The following is a 21,200-nucleotide window of genomic DNA, read 5'->3' as shown; positions in this document are numbered from 1 at the left end:
ACAGCCTAAAAAGCACTAGAAAACAGAGGACTGGGCTTTGAAAACCCTGAGGTCATGATGCAGATCTGTTGCTTTGGTGGCATTGAGGTAAGCGGTCCATGGCACACAGTAATTTCTCCTATCAAATATCCTCTTTCTTGGGCGTTTCAGCCCCAAGGGCAGCACATCTGCTAGCAGTGGTGGTCATGGGCTGAGGCCTGGGGTGCACTTGTAACACAAATGCAAATGGCCAGCAGGAATCTGCAGGCAACCAGCTGCCCCCCACTCTACTAAAAACTTGAACTGGAGCCTTTGGGGGTCTCTGATTTTCCCTGTGGTGTGTTCTCTTTGCTAGGACAGGGCTGAATAAGGCCGCCTTTGACCAGGCATGACAGAGCTTCCTTCAAAGGAAGTGTTGGATGCCACACCCAAGGTCGATGATGAGCATGGGCAGAGGAAATCCCAATCAGCCTCTAGCACACAGGAGAGAGGTGAAACTGCCCCGGACTAGAGTCCCACATGGGTCTGACCTCCACTTTTCCTAACTGCAGCAGCCAGAGACATTCAGGGCTCAGTCCCCTTTACAGTGTGACAGCCTTGAGACTGGGCTGGTGGTGAAATCTGCAGGGTTTTATTCTCTGTTCTTCAAAGGCAGCTCTAAAATACTATTTCCTGGGGCTAGGTGTGTCCCTGGCTGCAGGCACTGGCACTTCGGTCTCCAGAGACTTAGAGGAGAAGACAGCACGTGAAGCCAGAGATAGGGCACACCCTGAGAGCTCAGACCAGTATACCCGCTCTCAGGATATGAATTCTGGCTTTGGGTGAACATTTCTTCCAACCCAAGAGGAACAGAAACTCCCTCCCACTGCCGCAGCTTTCTCTGCATTCTTGTAGTCTTGCTCCTTCACAGTTTGCTCGTTCCAGAGGAGGTGGCCATGCTTTTGGAAAACAGGCACTGGTCCCCACAGCGGCCGGTGGGAACCACGGCCTGCCCGCCCCGGGCGGGGCTCATATGCGCAGATGTCACCTCGTCCCCACGATTAGCAGACTGTCCTCTCGCCACTGGCGGGACGTTCCGCGGCGGGGGTTGGAGAAGAGGAACTGCCTGCAAGGGAGACGCCAAACCCAGGAATCACAAAAATTATGCTTAAAATAAAAGTCCTGTTCCATTTTGCTCGGCAGGAGCTCCAGGGGCAGCCAGGGACACCTAGCCTTTCCTAGTCTTTCCCCAGCAAATCGAGCAAGGAAACAACAGCCTGAGAGGGGAATAACCATAACAACGGAAACACATTCCTTCTGCCTTTCAGTTTGTCTTTCCTCAAACAAAGCTATAACCGAGTGCTGGTTAAGTTGGCTCACCCACAACAGTTGAGCTGTCCTGGGCAGCAGGGACATGGCCAGGAAAGGCACCGGCTGTCACATCCTTTTCCCGACAGTGGGGCAGGGAGGTGAGGCTGTGGGATGTCCTGCCCCACTGAACTAACGAGGGGTGCCAGAGGTCAGAGCACAGCTCCCGTGGTTCCCCTGGCCAGGCAGAGTGAGACTGGGGCACTGCCAGCAGCCATACCCAGAAATACACCTGCAGAAAAACTAGTCGCCCCAACCCATGCACAGAACAATTGTTGGGGACAATCTGACCCTGTTTTGGCAAATTTCTTCACCCAGTCAAAAATATCCTTCTCCAAGTGTATTGGTCAAGCTCAACAGAGAATGTGTGCAGGAGGGGAGCGAGAGGTGGGGGTAACACTGCATCCATGAGCTGCAGAGGACAGGAGCTTCAGGGGCTCCCAGACAGCTGCCACTGGCACTAACACCATCTCAGCCTCATCTCTAGCTCTTGAGGGGTCCACAGGCATGGGAACTCTGGAGGAGAAGCCAGGAGGCACAGCATGGCAGCATACCAGAGGTGATGCTCTGTCAGAGTGCAGGAGCCACAGCAGGAGGGGAACAAGCAGAGCAGCTGCATAGGAATACCTGGGAAGTGCCAGAGGGATATGATTTAATTTGCTCATTGGTAGTGAGGAGTCTGATACGAGCTGAGCCAGGGAGGGTGGAGAGAAGAGACTCCTGCCCTGATACGTCTTGCAGCAGCGGTTCTTCACCACCTTGTGCACAGCAGCTCTGCAGGAAGGTGCTGTTTTGCCAGCCAGCCAAGGGTTCATCTCCCTCCCTACCTGCCAGGGCCACGGGCCAAGGGAGAGCTGGCAGTACAGAGAAGCAGGCTGGACCAATGAACTTTGAAACAATGCACTTCTATGGGTTTTGACTGTATGAAGTTTGGGGGAAATCTTGTAAAAGCATGTGTCATGGAATGCTTCTCTCTGCACACCCAGGTTATGTGTGGATAAGATGATTTCTGTGGTACATCCTGGCCAAAACAACACCCTGGCCAGATAATAAAGTAATGCCTTGACTCTCTAATATAAAAATGTTTTTGGAGGATTTTTGTTTTTCCCACAGTTTCAGTGATACCAGGGCAGCAGGAAAATATCCACAGGTAGGAGAGTCCCAGTGTCATCCCAGGCTGGCTCCAGGCTCTCTCTATGGGGTGGTGTCTGCCATGGCTGTGGGAAGATAACAAATCCTGCCTGCACGCACAAGCCTCTGGAGGGAAAAACCCACAGCTGGAAGGCTCCAGTGCCAGACTAACCTGAGCACTGGGTTTGTACTTCTCTGGGTGTCCCTGCAGGGAGCCCTGGAGCACAGCCCACACAGCTCCGAGCCACCAAGTATCCTTCCCACGCTGCATCCTCGTCTCACCTAGCAACATGGCTCCAAAATTGCCTCTCCAGGATATGTCACCTGTTCCAGGCCCCTATTTGCAGACCAGCCTCCCAAAAACCAGGGGTGAGATGTGGTGAGAGGTTGGTGTGCTGGCTCTCAGTGTCTGCTTCCAAGAGCTCCAAGATGCAGTGTAGGGACAGGCTCTGTGCTGGGAAAACCACAGCAGCTCCTCCTAGAAACACAGAGCCTGTGACTGAAGACTGAAAATTCACAACAGCACTGTAGGTGCAGCCAGTGGGTTGCTGAAGGGTGCTGGGGAGAAGGGGGCATCCCATGCAGAGCTCACCTGATTCCCAAGAAATTCCTGCCTTTTCCATGAGTGAAGGTAGAACCAGAGAGTGATGCCACAATGGAGAGAATCTCCCAATCCAGCAGCAGGAGCCACATGACTTCCACCAGTAACTATGGTAACCCAGAGCAAATAAATGCTATTTTCAAACCACGGGCAGAACCTCCTCGTGGGAATCCCTGGCTGATCCCCACTGCCAGCTGAGTGCAGGGAGCTGGCATGGATGGCCTGTGGAAGGAAGGATGAAGACCAGCCCCACACAGTGTGTGGTCCTGGAGAGGCCCCTGACAGGGCATTTCAGGAAAAGTATGGCAGAAAAAACCCAGCTTGTCTCCACACCATTCCCAGGAGCTGAAGAAACTGTAGCAACAAGGATGTTTTCCCAGCTGCATTCACACAGCAGCATGGTGTGGAAAAAGGGAAGATCAGGGAGTTTATATCAGATAGGAAGGTCCTGGACAGAGAGATGAGAAGGGAAAGGGATTAGCTCAGGATAGATGGGGATAGGGTAGGGTAGGGTAGGGTAGGGTAGGGTAGGGTAGGGTAGGGTAGGGTAGGGTAGGGTAGGGTAGGGTAGGGTAGGGTAGGGTAGGGTAGGGTAGAGTAGGGTGGGGTGGGGTAGGGTGGGATGGGATGGGATGGGATGGGATGGGATGGGATGGGATGGGATGGGATGGGATGGGATGGGATGGGATGGGATGGGATGGGATGGGATGGGATGGGATGGGATGGGATGGGATGGGATGGGATGGGATGGGATGGGATGGGATGGGATGGGATGGGATGGGATGGGATGGGATGGGATGGGATGGGATGGGATGGGATGGGATGGGATGGGATGGGATGGATGGCTAGGCTAGGCTAGGCTAGGCTAGGCTAGGCTAGGCTAGGCTAGGCTAGGCTAGGCTAGGCTAGGCTAGGCTAGGCTAGGCTAGGCTAGGCTAGGCTAGGCTAGGCTAGGCTAGGCTAGGCTAGGCTAGGCTAGGCTAGGCTAGGCTAGGCTAGGCTAGGCTAGGCTAGGCTAGGCTAGGCTAGGATAGGATAGGATAGGATAGGATAGGATAGGATAGGATAGGATAGGATAGGATAGGATAGGATAGGATAGGATAGGATAGGATAGGATAGGATAGGATAGGATAGGATAGGATAGGATAGGATAGGATAGGATAGGATAGGATAGGATAGGATAGGATAGGATAGGATAGGATAGGATAGGATAGGATAGGATAGGATAGGATAGGATAGGATAGGATGCCCCTAATTGCCTCCTCAGGAAAATCCCAGGTAAGGGTTAGCAGCTCAGGGTGGGCATCAGTTAAATAAGACCCAAACAGAGCAAGAGAAACCCCATTTGCAAATGGCCCAAAGTCCTGACTCAGGGAAGGAGGAGGAGGTGGAGGATGGGCCCCAAGGCCCATGACTCCTGCCCTGTGATTTCCCTGAGACACCACAGGAGACACTGAATGAGGAAATGCTCCACAGGGTTTACTCCATGGCTGGCCAGCGCTTGCTGCCGTGGCCGAGGACAATGTATTCACTGCCAGACCTGCATTTGTCATTCCCAATCCCAAAACCAGCTCAGCTCCACTGAGTCTATCAGACCTCCAGACTCAAAGCCCACTTGGGCTTGTCCTGAGCTGAGCTGCATTTTTAACACCTTAACACCAAATTCCCTCATAGCACTTAGGGGGCTAGAGCATTCCTGGCCAAAGCACCTCTGTCCTGCAACTCCATGCTGGCACCTCTGTACCCAGACCTGTCCTGGAGGGGCAGGGTGCTCCCAGCTGGCTTTCCAGACCCCTTCCACCTTGCTTCATAACGTGGGCAGAATCGCCAGCATTGCTGTGGCTTTCAGAAACAGATCCCCTGCCAAGCAGCTCTTCAACTTGCCATAAACCAGCTGATTCAGGGCAGGTCAGCAGCCCTGGAGCCCCATACGTCAGCACAGAGCAACCAGTGTCCAGTTCCTGCTCACTGGAAGCAGCTGACAGAAGCTGGAGCCCTCTGAAATTGCTCTCTAGTATGTTTGGTCCATGCACAGACAAGGCCCAGGGTGGCAGGAGAGTTATCTGCCACGAGACCACTCAGAAAATACCCCCAAAAAGGTGGTGGCACATATCATCTGCAAATGCTGGAAAGCCCACTTCAGCCCTCTGCTCCTTTCTTGGCACAGAAACAGGCAACTCAAAATCCCTCTTAGGCTGGGTTTGGTTCCATGCCATGCTGTATGGTGAATCCAGCTCAAAAGGAAAAGGCAGTACTGGAGGTGCCACCCTCACTCACGTCCCCCTGGTGAACGTGGGCGCGTTGGTGTCAGCCTGGCAAGCGCCCGGTGCTGGGGCGAGGGGGTGAGTGCTGGTTGCTGTAGGAACAGGAATTCGGCTTGTTCTGCATCCAGGCTCTGGCTCTTTGCCTTTGATGCTGTGTTCACCTACCAGTTTGCATTGAATTTTGTTCCTTCCTTCCATTGCCCTTTCCCTGAGGAAGAAACATCCCTGCACCTCCACAAGGCAGAAGGAAAACCGGCATTAGAGCCTTGATGTCCCCACTAGGGGTGGCAGGGGGACATGACATCCAGGGGAGGGCTGAGTGTGTGCAGCAACCAGGGGCCAGAGCAGAGCCAGGTCTGACTCAGAGTCCCCAGCCAAGGATGCCATCGCTCCTGGGTCTGCAGGGGCCAGGAGGCGCAGCTGCAGCAGCTGTGGTGCTGGTGATGGGAATGCCACGGTGCTTTCAAACAGCAGGATTGTGGAAAGGACTTAAATTACTCTTGGGTACCTGCTGCAACTCAGCAGGCATAACACAGAGCCGGGTGAGGTCACATGTGCTGTCACTAGTATCCAAATAGTCCTTCCCCTCCTCTGGCCCACCATGGCTTTGTGCATCCTTGTGTCCACTCACTCCACCAATCACAGCCAGACCTGGGCCACCAGTGTGGCTCCACGGGCATCTCAGGAGGATGCTTGGCACACTGTCCCTCTATTGGCCTGGTCAGTCCAGGGTGGTATGGAGAGAGTGAGGAGGACTGGGCAGTCCCTGGTGGGTGAAAGGAGGTGGATGCTCTTGTTTCCAGCAGCCAGACCTTCCATCTGTGCAAACCCTTAAGAGTGTTGGTGCCAGGATATGCAGTGTGAACCATGCTGACTCCACCATGACCTCCATGGCTCCACCTGGGCAGGAGGAGGCTGAATAAATATATGCTGTAGGGAAAATGTAAAATGCAATGTTTTGAAAGGAAATTTTGTTGCCAAGAGCTTAAAAAAACATCCTTGCTGTGAATCAGCAATTTCAGGTGAAACTCAAACAATTTATCGGACCTTTAAGTGCAGGAGAACTGAGACCCAGAGACATTGAGTGAGTCCCTAATGATTAGCATGGGAGGATGAGAAGGAAGGGGAAGAGGGCTTGGCTCAAGGTGCTTGACCGCAACGTGGGAGCAAGGAGACTCCCAGCGTCCCGCAGTTCCAAAGGGTGAAGAGGGAAGCTCGGCCCTCAGGGCCCCCCACTGCTCAGCCTCTCCGGAGACACAGCATCCCCAAAGCTTACCACCGCCACAACTCGTGAGCTCACAGCTACAGGGAAGCTCTTTGTTCTCCGGGACGGCCGCTCGCCGGCAGACGGAGCGACGAGTGCGGATAGGGCCGGATGATCTGCGGGGAGCCACCGGCCAGTGAGGGGCAGCGGGGCCGGGGCTGCGGCTGGTGCGGAGCTGGCACAGGAGGTGGAAACAGCAGCATCCTCTAGAGGCCTATGAAATCCACCCTGGGCCCTAGGTTCCTGCTCCAAATATTGATTCTGGTGTTGCCCCAGTCTGTTAGTGTCCTTGGGGCTTTGAAGCTCTTGCCTAGCAAAATGACAGCTTCCATCACTCACAGATAAATTCCATGGGGCAGATATCTGGGCTTATCCCTGCCAGCCAGGGTTCTCATATCACTCTGTGTGTGGGCTCTGCAGCCTGTAGGGTTCCCTCACTACAGCCAGGCCGGGCACAGTGTTGGGAGAGTTGTCCACTCCAGGTGCAGACCTGTGGCAACATGGCCAGACCCAGCCCACGCGAGCACCAAGAGGGCACAGACCTGAGTGCCAGGGTGGGATGAGGCACCACAGGCCAGGCCCCCATCTCCCCTCACCAGTTCAAATCTGGTGAACAAACTGCCAATGCTGTCAGTGGCCTGAGGGGTGAGAAATTCACCCAGTGACCAATTGCTCTGGACCCTAGAGGCAGGGATTGTCCCTGTGGTAGTGAAACGTTCATTTGAGCTGCTGGAAACAGTGCTAGCAGTGACAGCCACCACCACAGCGTGTTGACAATGATGACCGCACTGACAAAGAACATGTCCCAGGGTGAAAAAGCAGCAGTGGGAGGAATGGTGATGGTAGTGGCACTGATGATAATTGTGGTGCTGGTGGCAGTTATGATGGTGGCAGTGGGGATGCTGGTGTCAGGGGTGACATTGATGCTGGTGGTGGCAAGTGATGGTACTGCCGGTGACAGTGCTAGTGGCAGTGGTGGTGGTGACAGTGGCAGTGTGCTCCACACATGGGATGCACAGCCCCTGCACCCACCACTGCCAGGGCTCAGGACCGGGTCCCCCTCTGTGGCTCTGATCCACAGCCCACTCCTCCTCTCTGTGCCTCCAGCCAACCCCTGCCATGGACCATATGGTGGATGTCCCCATGAAGACCTGGTGACAGTCTGCCAGAAAACACTCTCCCTTTCAGAACCAGTGTGCCCTGATGCCAGTCCCCGGCATGAGCCAGCCACCTCTGCCCGCTGCAGTGCCAGGGCCCTTTGTGCTCAAGCAGCGGCAAGGAATTTGCCAAAGTAAATCCTGTCCTCAGCTTCCCAGTGAGCTCTAACAAGGCTGAGGTGTCCAAAAAAGTGGAAAATGGGGGAAAAGGCAGGTGGCCCTTGAGTAATTAAGAGACCTGGTGTTTTGGGGCATGGAAAGCTCAGCCAGATTTGTGGCAGCAGGAACTGTTAATGAACCCCCAAATCCTGGGTAAGAGAATGGCAATAGTCACTCTTCCAGGACAGGCTGTAGGAGCATCCCACTGGGATGTTTTGGGAAGGGGTTGGCTCAGGGGAGTGCCAGCAGGAGAGAGCAGGTGGCAGAGCCTATGGAGGTATGATCCCATGGTTCAGACCCAGCCCATCCTCTGGCCCAGGGTAAAGGATGGGCCAGAGGCTGGTTGTCAAATCCAAAGGAGCAGAATCAATGGATGGGAGCAGAACTCCAACAGATGCTACTGGTACTGGACCCTGAGATGATGTGGAGTGCAGGGGCTGGAAGCCTCTAGAGGGGATCCCAAGCCAGCAAGGCCCCATGGGACTCGTGGGAAATCCATGACAGGTCACCACAGCTCAGGCGACAGGGCCCTGGCAGGGAACAAGGCAGACCATGCAGGCAAGGCACAAGGCAGGTGGCACATGCCAAATGGATGTGCTGTGGAGGACATGGCACTGGGGTCATGGCACATGGGACACAGGGCATGGCATGGGGAACATGGCACATAGCACATGGGCTATCCTGGGGGATGTGGCACCAGAACACGGCACATGGACACGGGGATACGCAGCAGAAGCTGCGTGCTGGAGCCAGGTAACGGGGACACAGGCGGGCAGTGCTGCAGGGACACGACACAGGGATAGGACACACGGACACGACAGAGGGACACGACATACGGACATGACACACGGACACGACACACGGACACAACACACGGACACGACACACGGACACGACACGAGCATCCCCGGCCCGGGGCAGAGCCACGGCCGCGTGGGCGGGGCCGTGACGGGACACGCCCCTTATGCTAATGAGAGCTGAATCACGCTTAGCGGACCGCGGCCGCCGGGCAGGACGGGCTCACCTGGGCGGCGTGGAGGGGGGAGCAAAGGGAGGGGATCAGAGGCGGGATGTCGGCGCAGTCAAGCGCAGCCGCCGCGACCCGGGGCGCGCGTGGGAGTCCGAGTGCCGGTGGCCCCGTCGGCAGCCGTGCAGAGGGATCGGGACCGGGGCGCGGAGAGACCGTGCGGAGCATGCGGGCGGGCATCCCCCCTGCCGCCTGCATGGTGTGCGCCGAGGGCGGGGGCGGTGGGCGCTATCACGTGACGGGCGGGCAGCCGCCATTTTGTCCTGCGGAGGCCGTATTTAGGGCGCAGCGCGCACGCCGCCGCCACTCCCGCCGGGACGGAGCTTCCGTGCCTCGGGTCTTTTTGCCGTCCGCCTCGCGCCCCAGCTCCTTCCGCCCCGCCCGCTCCCGCCGCTCCTCCGCCATTTTGTGGCCGAGCATTGCCCGCCGAGTACCGGCGCCGCGGCGGAACTTTCCGCCTTTCCCCGCCCTCTCGCGCTCCCACTCTAGCGGCGCCTCGGCCCGGCCCGCGCAACCATGTCCTCCGGCGCTAGCCCCGAGTACGCCTCCTTCTTCGCCGTGATGGGCGCTTCAGCCGCCATGGTCTTTAGCGGTGAGCACCGACGGGCAACCGGAGGGGCCGGGGAGAGGTTGGGGAGGAGGGGGAGCATGATGTGGGGAAAGCGGCTTCTCTTTCCCCGTCACTCCCCTGCCCCGGCGGGGCGCCATCGGCGGCGGGGACTAGAATTCTTCGGGCCCGAGGGCGCCCCCCCTCCCCCCCTCCCGTTCCATCCGGGCTCTCGGGGGCGGCGGAGGGTCCGTGCCGGTGACGTCATCGCCGGCGGAGCCCCCGGGGCCATGTGACTGCGGCGGCGCCGCCCGGGCCGTTCCCCCTCGCCCCCTTCCTCCGGGCAGCCCCGGGTCGGGGTCTCCCCGGTGGCCCTGCGGGGCGCGGTGTCGGCGGGGTGTCGTGTCCCCTGGGCTCTGCCTGCCCTGGCCTCCGCGGCGGGGGCGGCTCTTCTCCCACTGTGAATCGGACGTGGTTGTTGTTTAAACCATTCCCTGGATAACGCAAGACCGGTTTTTAACAGGATTAAACATAAATGTGCGGTTGTTTGGCGGGCAGTCCACCTTAGAGACGTTGATGCCAATGCAGGTAATGGAGGGGCTCCTGAGCTACCCCGTGGAACGGGAATGCCGGGGCACGGGGGAAGCCCTGCTCCATGGCCCTCCCTCTGCGTCTCCAGGCAGCGAGCTCAGTGCGGTGTAAATTGGGTCATCCTGCGGCACTGCTCTCCCCACTGAAGGAGCACAGATGTAGTGACCATAAATGCTGGTTTATACCAGGAAGACCATCCTTTAATGCCTTGTCTCTCAAAGCCTTGTTAAACCTCCTGCAGTATGTGACTGCTGTTCCTGCACAGTGTTTGCTGGTCCCTGATGGGTGCAGACTTGCTGTTCCCTTTGGAATATAACACGGGGAAGGCTTCAGCTGTTTTTCTCCCCTAATGCAGGTATCACAGTAATTGGGAATAAAACAATTAGGAACCAATATGGCTTTCCCTTCTGAAGGCCTACCCATGTCTCCACAGACACGAACATACTAACTGGTCTTCATCTCCCACCTCATTTGGCTCCCTTCTAGTATTGAATTGGTTGTAGCTCAAGCTGTGTAAGTGCAGTTGAGGTGCTTGGGATCTCATTGTGTTAATATGGTGGCTGGGTCTGCAGGATGGCTTTGGGGAAGCTGCTCTTGACTGATAAGTGTGGGAGATGAAATCATATAAAGAGCCAAGTGGACAGTGGATTAAAACTAGTGTTTGAGAGGAAGCTATTTAGCCATGCTGGTGTGGACACCATGGACTGATTCCACACCAGCTGTCTTTGTGACTTTAATTTTTGATAAAACAGAAGTTTGGTTGGCTGTGTTTAGTCTTGCTTAATTTGTACCTGGTGGTGGGATGCAGATGTTCATGCTGAGGGCAGCCAGTGGCCTGCCACCTTGGATTTCAGACACTGTATTCACATTTGACAGGTAAGAATTTTCCTGGAAACTCAATGATTGAAGTCCTGTAGGAGCCAGAGTTGGGACTGCTGACCTGCCTGCCTCTTGGCTACTGAAGATGATGGAGGAAGAAACTAAGACCTAGTTCCTTGTTGGGGAAAAAATAATCAGCAGTTCACTGCATTTTGCAAAATGGTCTTAAATAGTGAGCTTTCATTCTGAGGAAGGAGTTGCTTATTTCCTTTTGTAGAATGGGTTTTGGAAGCGAAAGAACATGGCTGTATGGCTTTAGACACCAGATTGTGATGCGTGAGTGTACTTCAGCTGAAATACCAGTGAGGGATGCGGACTTGAGTCAGCGCTTTAACAGGCATTTGGAGTGGTGCTGGCATGTCTGAACCAGCAGGGAAGCCTTTCCTAGAAGCTGCAGCATGACAGCATGGTGCAGTGAGATTGCAAGGGGAAGGTTTAACTAGGGGAATGCAGAGTCAGTGCCTAAGCCTTATTGATGAAGGTTTGGTGTCCGTCATGTTGCAGCTGGTTTGTAAGAGGTCCTTGATGCAGTGTCAGGTAGTCCTGGATTCAGTGAGCTCAGAGGTCTTTCCTGACCTCAATGATGTTGTAATACCAGCAGGTCTAAGCCATGCAGGTACTCTTGCCAGGGCCAGTGATGGGTTCAGGTGCTGGACAACAGGTTATAGATACTGCTGATGGGAAATTGTTTCTTAGATGTGACCGTTCAGTGAAGTGCCTTGTATTTTCAAGGCAATATGGCAGGGATGTCAACACAGGATAAACTAAAACTTGTAGTGTTGTGTAGCTTTTGTAAGAGGCGTGTGGCATCACAACATGTTCTGATGTTAGTTGTTAAAAAAAACACCCTAATTTTGAAGTAAGGAGCTAAATCTGGACAAGCAGTGTAAAACTTCAAAATTGTCCTGGATCAGTGTTAATTAGTGCAGTGATCATGTCTGACTCATGCAGTATCTAAAGATCACATTCTTGTGGAGCTTGTAGTTCCAAGGTATGTTTTTAGTAAACACATTCAGGTTCTGTACTGTCCATGCTAGTTTGATATGAAAACAAGTGACTTGCAGCACTCCTGTGTGATCTGTGAGCATTACTTGCTGATGGTAAATAGATAGCAGAGCTTGTTCTGGTCAGCAAGAGACAAGAGCAGGCTGCTGTGACCTTGGCCATCTTTGAGCCTGTCTGGTTATTTGCAGATTAGAACTTGTTCTCATTGCTGCAGTTCCTTATTTCTCACATGTGAAATGTGGTGGCTCAGGGTCAGGTGCTGTTGAGTGATTAAATTATTGTAGCTTTTTCATGTGATTTGACTGCATCAGAATGGACAAGTATGGTGCTGGGCAGAGCCGTCTGGTTCTGTGTGTGCTGGTCTGTGCAAAGCTGTGACAAGTGTGTCCACTGTGCCCTCCATGGTGAGAGTTGCCCTTAGGCCTGAACTCCAGCTGGGTGTTTGGTGCCTTCAATACCTGCTGCACTGCCAAGCAGCTGGAAGATTCCTCATGAAAAGAACTTTGGCCAGCTGTGTTAAATTAGTCCTGTGTCTTCTCATTTTTGCAGCAGAGCCAATTAAATAGTACTTTTCTTTTAAGCTAGCTATTACAGCAGTTGGTTGACTTTTAAGGGACCTCCATGGTGAAATAGCTGGCTCAAAACATGTAGCTTGATGCAGCTGACAGCCCTGCACAGTCTGATTCTGGAGGGCATCATAACTATAAACAACGTGCATCTTCAAAGGCAAATGGCATCTGTGCTTCCCAAAATACTGTCTGAGAGGTGGGGAGGTTGAACAGGAGAGCTGCTTGCAGGTAAAAATGAAATGGCAGAGTGCAGCTGAAGGTAATTTTCACTCCAAATGAGGGTGCTTGTTATGTGGGCAGGTGTGTAAGCTACCAGACTGTCTGCAGTGGAGATTAGCTTAAGCCTTCGTCCTTAACAGCAGGTAAAGCAGTGGATGGCTAAGACCTAAGTGCTGTAACAGAAGTGAGGTAGGCGATATTTCTACAGCTTGAGAATGAGGGAAGGCATCTCAAGAAGGGCATCATTTCCTCTCAGTAAATGCCAGTCTTTGGAGCATCTGAAAATGAGCTGGATCATCAGTATAAACTATAAACTCTGCAGAACATGGCTTAAGCAGTTATGCTGCAGTTTGTACTGTGGCTTCTTGATGGATCTGTGTCATCCTGGAGTCACTACACAGCCTGCAGGTGCTTCCCCTCTGGTTGGGAGCATTGGGAGTAGCAGTGGACATGGATGACAGCTGCCTCAGGACCTCTTGGTCAGCTTCCTTTTTTCCTTCCTAGAACTGGCCTTTTCCATCTCCAGAGCCTGACTAGTTGCACACAGATGTTGCAAGGTGAACAACATCCCAGCCTGACCAGGCTGTTGGGTACTCCTTGAAGCAATGGTTTACAGCAGTGTGTGCTTCTCCAGTAAGGCATATCTGGCTGCACTTGCTTCCTTCAGACTGTGAATCCTGTGAGCACACAGCTTTGGGTCAGGCTGCTCTGGCCACAAGGAGTGTCTGCTGAGTGCAGGCAGGGGACCTGGGCTGTGCCATGCCACAGCAATGGGGCAGCAGAGCTCTGAGTGCTCTGAGCTCCCCAGAGACTTGCTGGTTGGGAAGGGGTCTTTCTAGGTGGTGTCACACACCGCTGTGCCAGTCAGAACCTGGAACACACTCATCCGTTGGTTTGTGAAACAGGTCAGCCTTAAGGTGTTGGGAGGGAGCCTCTATGATGATAAAGATGTGTAACAAGAGGCTGGATGGACCCTGCTGCTTGCAGAAGGACAAGCCTGTGCTCCATGGTATAAGTGCTTTACCATACTTAAAAAATCAGAGCTCTGTGTGTGACAATCCAGAGTACCAATTGAAGCAGCTTTTGGACAGTGCACTGGCTTTTTTTTTTTTTCCTTGGATTGCTGCTATTACAGCAATGTCTCAAGGAGCTTGTGGTTTTTTAAGATGTCAGATGTACTGACCCAAGAGTAAAAGGCCTGGCAGTCTTGGAGAATTTTTGATAATGTTGTAGGCTGGCAGTGACAGGCCTGATGGAAATACCCACACCCTTTCATTACATTATAGAAGAAAAAAAAGCTGTCCCTAATCTTGAAACAGGTGACTCACTGAAGGGTTCAGAGTCTACAGCTTCCTGTAGGACAGCTTCCCTGTTTACCCCTCAGGTTTTCATTGGGGAACAGGTTTCAGGCAGTGTGATGGGAATTTGCATATGCTCTAGTACAGTTCCCTTAACAGTTTGTCTGTTTTGTGCAGATGCACCTGGGCAGAGCAGCAGGGTTTTTTTAAGAGTATCCATTACTGTAACCTGAGGTGGAGCTCTTAAATATGGTGGGGTAGGAGGGGGCAGGGCCAACGTGTGGGAAGCAATCTGTTTCTTTTGAAGTGCCCAGGCTTCTGATATGGCAAAGCAAGGACTGTACTTGACCTGGATTTCACCTCTTAACATTTCAACAGCCTTTTAAGAACAACCTGCTCAGGGATGAATAGATGTTGAATTGGTGTCTGTCTGCTCCCAGGGAAGCCTGCCTACTGCAGAGGGCAGCCTATTTGATAATGACTAGTTTTAAAAGGCTCCAGATATTAAGTCCTTGTCCCAAATGGTCTTTCATGCTTGCTGTGATGGTAACCAGTGGTATCCTAATTAGAAATCTGACTTTTATTACTAGCTCACTTCCAATGTAGGGGAATTCTGCATGTTAGTGCTCTGGAAATCTCTCACATGCTTTGTGGAAATCTGCTTCATCATGGGACATGGGAGGAATCCCTAGCTCTGAATGGACTAAATGCTGCTGGAGTGTATGTGGCTGGTTCTGAGCCTGTTCCTGGGCTGAGCCTATCTGAATGTATCAACTGGTGAAACTGGATCTGTGCTACTGGATCTCCTGACTTGGAAGGCTCCTCACGGCCTCTTTCTGTATCAAGGGGGTGACTTGAATCTGACTTAACTACAAGATTACTGTTCTTGGTGTGTGACCTGACTGAGCACAGTCACCTGCTGGAGCTGGAAAAAGTTGGTCTGATGCTGGGACAGCCCTTGGTCTGAAAAGCAGGATGCTAGCAGAGCCCTATGGAAAGCTGTGGCGGTGGCAAGACTACGACCAGTCTTCAGTCTTTGACAGTACAGCCTATCTGGCAAGTGACTGTCTAGTTTTATGCTTGATCCTAGAGCTGCACAGCCTCACTCCCTCTGCTATCACTGTTAAAGGGGCAGCTATGGTGAGGTACCAGGCAACATGTCCTCAGCCCTGAAGGGAGGGCATTTTGCCCCCAGGAGCAGTACATAACTCTGGGCTGTGAGTTCAAGGAGTAAGTCAAGTATTTCACAAGGGAGTTAACCTTTGAAACAGGCTTACTGGGAGTAGGTGGTCTTGAGTGATGTGCATTGAAACTGCTCTCTGTTGTAACACCATTGAACTTCCAAATGGCACAATTCCTGGTCAGAGACCAGCACAGATTCATTCTCTGGTGAAGTAGATAGGTGGAGTGCTTCTCCACCTGCCAGGTAAATGTTTTCACAGGTCTACCTCTTTAAAGGTAATGTTTGGAGCTTGCTTAGTCTGTGTGTTAGAGGTGAGGGAGGTGGATGAGCTGACACAAAAATCTAGTCTTGATGTGTAGCAGAGGTACAGCTCTTGCCCCATTTCCAGTGTATGCCACAGAGGTCTCCTCAAACCCTGTTCACCAAGATTTTGGAAAACATGTCCTTCCAATCAATCAGAGGTATTTCAATGTAGCATATGAAGTATATGTGCTTCAGTTCAGAATTGTTGCAAGGCAGAGGTGAAGATGTGCAGGAACATTGTCCAGGGTGTCCACAGCCCAAAACTGAGTGGCGGTGCTGTGGTGGGAAGCTGGTATTGTCTTTGCCACCCAGCCTGTAATACTGGCATAATGTCAAAGATGCAAGGACAACTTGCCAGGCTAGTAAAGTACTGTAAAGCTGCCTTGTAAGGTGCTGGAGATGTCTTTTGGTTGAAGTGGTGGTAAAGGCTTCCTTGAGAGCAGATGTGCCAAGCTCTGTGTGGCCACCAGTGGGAGTTCAGTAGCGCTTCAGTGACATCTAGGACTGTCATGTGAAGACATGGTAAAACATAGGCTTTCTTTTGAACTCTGTCTAAAACAAGTTTAAGGCATAAGATCTGAGCTTTTACCTGGGAACTGACAAACTTGTGCTGCACTGCCCTTCCACAGCAGCTTGAGCAAGTTGACTTTCTGTAACTGGGATTACAAAATCACCTTCTCTAACACCACTGCATTAATTGCAACACCCTTAAGTAGCTTCATGCTTTGAGGAAGTGATGACTGATGTAACTTTAAATAGTGAACTTCCCTCATGAGCCTCTGCATTTTTTGAGAGGTTTGTAAAAGGTTGCAGACAGGAGAAGTGGTTTCTGCTGAATTCTATACCCAGGGTAGATAGTGGAACCAGGATTCAGGCTTAGTTCCAGCCATTAGAAGATGCTTCTTCCAACAAAAATTGTTCCTAGTTCAAGTCAGCTATTTCTTTCTAGACTTCCTAAGGGTTAGAACCTAAACAGAGCCATCAGTGAAATGGCTGATTAAGTCCATGTGCTAATTTCCAGGTTCATCTTATATTTGCAGATACAACCTGCTCCTGGCTCAAGCTTCTGAAGTTGGGTACTAGTCCTGAATTGCCCAAAATAGCCCTTTATATCACTTGGTGCCAGTCAAGGCTGAAGAGCTTTTTCTAGCACAGAAAAAAATGGTAGTGAGACTTTCCTTTTAGGTTTTTTTTTTTTACTAAAACTGAACTTTCTTCTGAGAATGAACCTTAGTGCAGCAGTTCTGCTGGTATGAATGGCCTGGAGTTTTAGTGCCAAGCCAGGAGGATGGCTCCAAAGCTGGGCTTTATGGGAGTGCTGGGTGAGAAGCAGGAAAGCATATATCCAAACTCCTCCCAATACCTCCCAGCAACTCTTTGGGACAAGGTGTACAATCTCACCCTTGGATACAGGCAGATACAGATCTTTGCGGAACAAGCAGCTGTCCCTTGGAGAAACCTTAGTTCTCTGTGAGTGGAGCAAACTTAATAATTATGTCTCAAAACAGTACAAAGACTTTAAATGCTCATGGTTTAAATAGTCCAGCAGCCTTTTAGAACAGGTGCAAGAATATTTTCTTGCCAAATAGGACTGACCTCTGAAGACAATCTTGATGGTGTTAGAAAAGGAGATTGCCTGGCCTTCCATATGCCTATCTCTGCTGCTTCAAGATCTTATTCTTGGTTGGCAGCTGATGTGCATGTCATCTCTGGGTGATGATGAATGCAGTAGGAAGCTGTGGAGTTCCCAGAATACTCTGTAGTAAGACTGGAAGGAAAGATGTCTTTTCAAGTACTGCAGAATCAAAGAATGAGGTATTTGAGGAAGCTTCTGCGAGACTAATACAAAGTTTTCAAGGCAGAAGTTACTTTTGGGTAGTGATTTATACTCTTCCAGCAGGTCTCAGGTACAGGTGATAAGCCCATCATTCTATGCAGGTCTGTGCATGCTCAAGTGTTGACAGAGACGATGGGTAAACTTAAGGTGTAAGGTGGTGGTGGTCTTCTATAACCTACAAGCCAAACTCTTTTTTGTGGTTCCAGTGGTTGGATTGACAAGTGTTTGGACTCCAGTCCTTCACAGGTGAAGTCACCCTCTCCATGTGCCAGAACTTTTCACCAAGGAATGATGTGGAGCAGTAATGTTTGAGTTTGCTTCTATCTCAAATGTGCCATTGCAGCTTCATCAGACACTCTAACTACAGAGCCAAAGCATAGGGAAACGTGGGAGAACAGGCTCCATGAAGGAGATCTGTGCATGTGAACTCAGTTCAGGTGGCCCAGCTCACAGCTGTGTTCTGCTGGGGTAGACAGATGTGTGTTGTTGAGCCTTGCAGTGTGGGCTCTGGGAGAGCACACTGGAGTTCCCCTTGGGACTTCGAGTTTTGGCCCCTTAGCAGGGGCATGGATAGCTGCTGGGGGCGTGCCCTGCTGTGAAGCTGGCCTGGGAAGATGTTCTGCTATCAGCAGTGTTTGAACAGCACCCTTACTCATCTTTGGAATAGGACTCTGGGTAGGTCAGTTCCTCATCCCTTAGGGGAGTATTCCTGGCTGTCAAGTGACCATGTTAGTTTTGCACAATCCTTCCTTGTGCTGACTTAGCTGTTCTAATTGCAGCCTAGTGAAAGAAATGGTATTTGGGGATGTGTCTAATGCATTTTTTTCTCTTCCAGCCTTGGGAGCTGCTTATGGAACAGCAAAGAGTGGCACAGGTATTGCAGCCATGTCTGTCATGAGGCCTGAGCTGATCATGAAGTCCATCATCCCTGTGGTCATGGCAGGTATTATAGCAATCTATGGCCTCGTAGTGGCAGTGCTCATTGCCAATGCCCTCTCACCTGACATCACGCTATTCAAGTAAGTTGCTGTATCTGGCGGTTTTGTTTCAGACTGTCCTGTCACAGTTTGATGCTCTGTGGGTGGGTGGTTTTGGCTCAAGGCCCCTAGAAGGGCGGCAGTGCTAAATGCTGCTGAGCTAGCCTTAGGAACATGGGCTGGATTCCAGCTGTCCTGCTGGATGCCTCAGCCCCAGTGGAGCTGCCTGCTCAGCTGCCTGTACTGGCTGTCACAGATCAATTGGGCATCCCACTGCTCAGGGGGTGGGGCTGTGGCTTGAAAGAAGTGGTGTACAGGCAGCACTGGGATAGGAGGGAAAGCTTGTGTCCTGATGCCAGACTCTAGACCTGGATGGACAGGTGTTTCCAATATTGTCTAAATAGTTCTGCTGTTGCCTGGGAGATGCAAGTGAATAATTAATATTGCTTTTGCGTTATGTGCTGGTAAATCAATCCTTGAGCTATACATCGGATCTCTATAGCAGCTACAGTCTGAAACTTAATCTGCTCTTGGCTTCTGAGAACAGCTGGAATTGGTGTGATTAAGCCCTATTGGAATTAAACAATGCTGTTGAAGTGTGACAGGTATCTCTTGCTGTACAGGCTGTACCTGTGAGCAGAGCAGTATGCTTGGCCTAACAAGACATGCTCTAAAACAGCAGATACAAATGGTCCTTTGCAATTATCAGGTGGGCAGACAGTGTTAAGGACTGCTCCTCAGGACCGCTCTCCTTCATGGAAAACCAGACCATTCCTGCCCAGCTTCTGCAGTGTGAGACACCTGGGTGTGCTGTGACACTTATAAGGTTGCTCAAGGTTGGAGACACAGCAGCTGCTAACAGGCTGCACAGCACTGTGGGACAGGCATTGCTGCAAGTGCTAGTAAGTGCTGCTCTTGACAGCACGCTGAGCCTGCTGGTGGCCAGATGAACCTGGTAACTCATTTTGGTGTATGAGCCACATATGAACATCAGGTGAAGATCTTCACTGCTGCCTGTTTAAGTATCAGAATTGGGAGCAGCAGCAAGCATCTGCTTTGAGACACATTGGGCTTGTTGAAAGAGTCAGGGGCCTAAGACTGTGTGTCCTTGCCACTGAAACTCTTCCCTCTCTGTCCCACAGGAGTTTCCTTCAGCTGGGTGCTGGCTTGAGCGTGGGTCTCAGCGGTCTGGCTGCTGGCTTTGCCATTGGCATTGTGGGCGATGCAGGTGTCCGGGGCACAGCGCAGCAGCCCAGGTTATTTGTGGGGATGATCCTCATTTTGATCTTCGCTGAAGTCTTGGGTCTCTATGGCCTCATTGTCGCCCTTATCCTCTCCACGAAGTAAATGTTGCGGTATGATGTAAAGAGATGTAACAAATCTATGTTTAACAAAAAAAAAAGCTCCAGAATGAAAATGGTTTCTCCAATGTGTACAGTTGTCCCAATTTGGTAGTTGATCTCTTGTAAATGCGCAATATATGTTAGTGACTTGTCTGTCCTGTGTGTACTTCAATATTAACTTGGATGGGCTGCTCCAAGCCTACTGCATGGCTTGGGGTGGCCCGTGTGCAATTTTCCACCCATTGCTGTTAGTATTTTATGTATAAATATGAACTAGAAATGTAATTTTTTTTCTCTTCACTGGATGTTTATTTATAAAAGACTTGACATGTTCATACATCTATGGAGCAAGGATTTTCAATTTCCCATGCTATATATTAATCTTATATATAGGTAGATTACACTGTGGGGTCAATTGTAAGTGCAGAGAATTCCTTGGATGTAATTTGATTCTAAAGATTGCTGTAGTGTCCTGGTATTGGAGTATGAGAATTTTGTGTTTTATTACAGCAATTGTCCGAAACACTCCTGTGTTTCAATAGTAACTGCGTATGCTTCGGCATCAGTCGTGCACCCAGTGTTGGGTTACAAACTTCTACCATGTTTCCAAATAAAACTTCCTCACTACATTGCTGTAATGAGTCCCTGGCTCTGATTTCCAGCTGTTGCTGCTCCTTTGGGGAGAGGGTGAAATCCCTCGAGGAAGGCAGGTTTCTGAAGTGACTGGTCAGCATGCCGGAGTGATGCTGCCACAACTTTTCCTTTCTCCTGGGCCATGCCCATGTGGTTCCCACTGCTGCCATGGGCCATATTTGTGGTGAGCAGGGATGCACGGCTGTGCTCACCCTGATCACGTCTGGCTCAATTTGATGCTCTGTAAGCAGGGGTCAGGGAGCTTGCAGCCTGCACCAAGGGCCAGAGAGAAAGGGTGCCGGCTGCAGCCTGTGACCAGGAGAGGAGCTACCTTGTCAGGAAACAAGCAGCCTGTCTGTGTGCAGGCCTTACAGAAGCTGAACTGATTGGAAGCTGTACTGTGAACAGTAATTGCCTCTGAAGTACCTCAACAATAGTCTCATCAACAAAATGGCTTCGGTCAGGAACTTGTATTTTTATCTTTTAAATCACAGGACCATTTGAGCTGGGAGATTCTGCTACTGCAGCTACTGAGTGTTGGAGCAGCCTCCTCTGGCCTGATGATTAGAGTACTGCTAAGCCTCTATGGGAAATACGTGTTGGACCATTTCAGTGGTAAAGCTTGGTCCCAGTTAACACTGGGAAGTCTGTAGCTTGGAGAGCAGAGCCAAATGTTCAAGCCAAAATGTTACTACTCAGACACGTGGTGCTAGCAGTGCCTTTGGCATCAAACCAAGCCTGATTCATGTGGAGGGATGTCACCTGGGTGGGAATGAAAATGCTTGTGTGTGTTTCACCAAGGTATCTGTCCAGTGAGTGGTGCAAGTACCATGAAGAGCTGTGGCCAGAACATAAGGCATTCACTGAAGCTGTTTGGAGCTTCTAAC

At 51.4% G+C, this 21,200-nt stretch overlaps 1 protein-coding gene across 1 annotated transcript; it reads left to right on the top strand.

Annotated features, from left to right (window-relative positions):
* Positions 1–9,162: 9,162 nt before the first annotated feature.
* ATP6V0C (ATPase H+ transporting V0 subunit c) lies at positions 9,163–20,313 on the top strand. Its single transcript, XM_063414143.1, has 3 exons — positions 9,163–9,521; positions 18,196–18,379; positions 19,480–20,313. Exons 1-3 carry the CDS (start codon positions 9,446–9,448, stop codon positions 19,682–19,684), a joined length of 465 nt encoding a protein of 154 aa, XP_063270213.1. The 5' UTR covers positions 9,163–9,445; the 3' UTR covers positions 19,685–20,313.
* The last annotated feature ends 887 nt before the right edge of the window (positions 20,314–21,200 follow it).

This window comes from Prinia subflava, chromosome 17 (assembly GCF_021018805.1).
Source record: "Prinia subflava isolate CZ2003 ecotype Zambia chromosome 17, Cam_Psub_1.2, whole genome shotgun sequence".
Taxonomy (NCBI): Eukaryota; Metazoa; Chordata; class Aves; order Passeriformes; family Cisticolidae; genus Prinia; species Prinia subflava.
The sequence above is the reverse complement of the archived record's forward strand: the minus strand, read 5'-3'. Positions and strand labels throughout refer to the sequence as shown.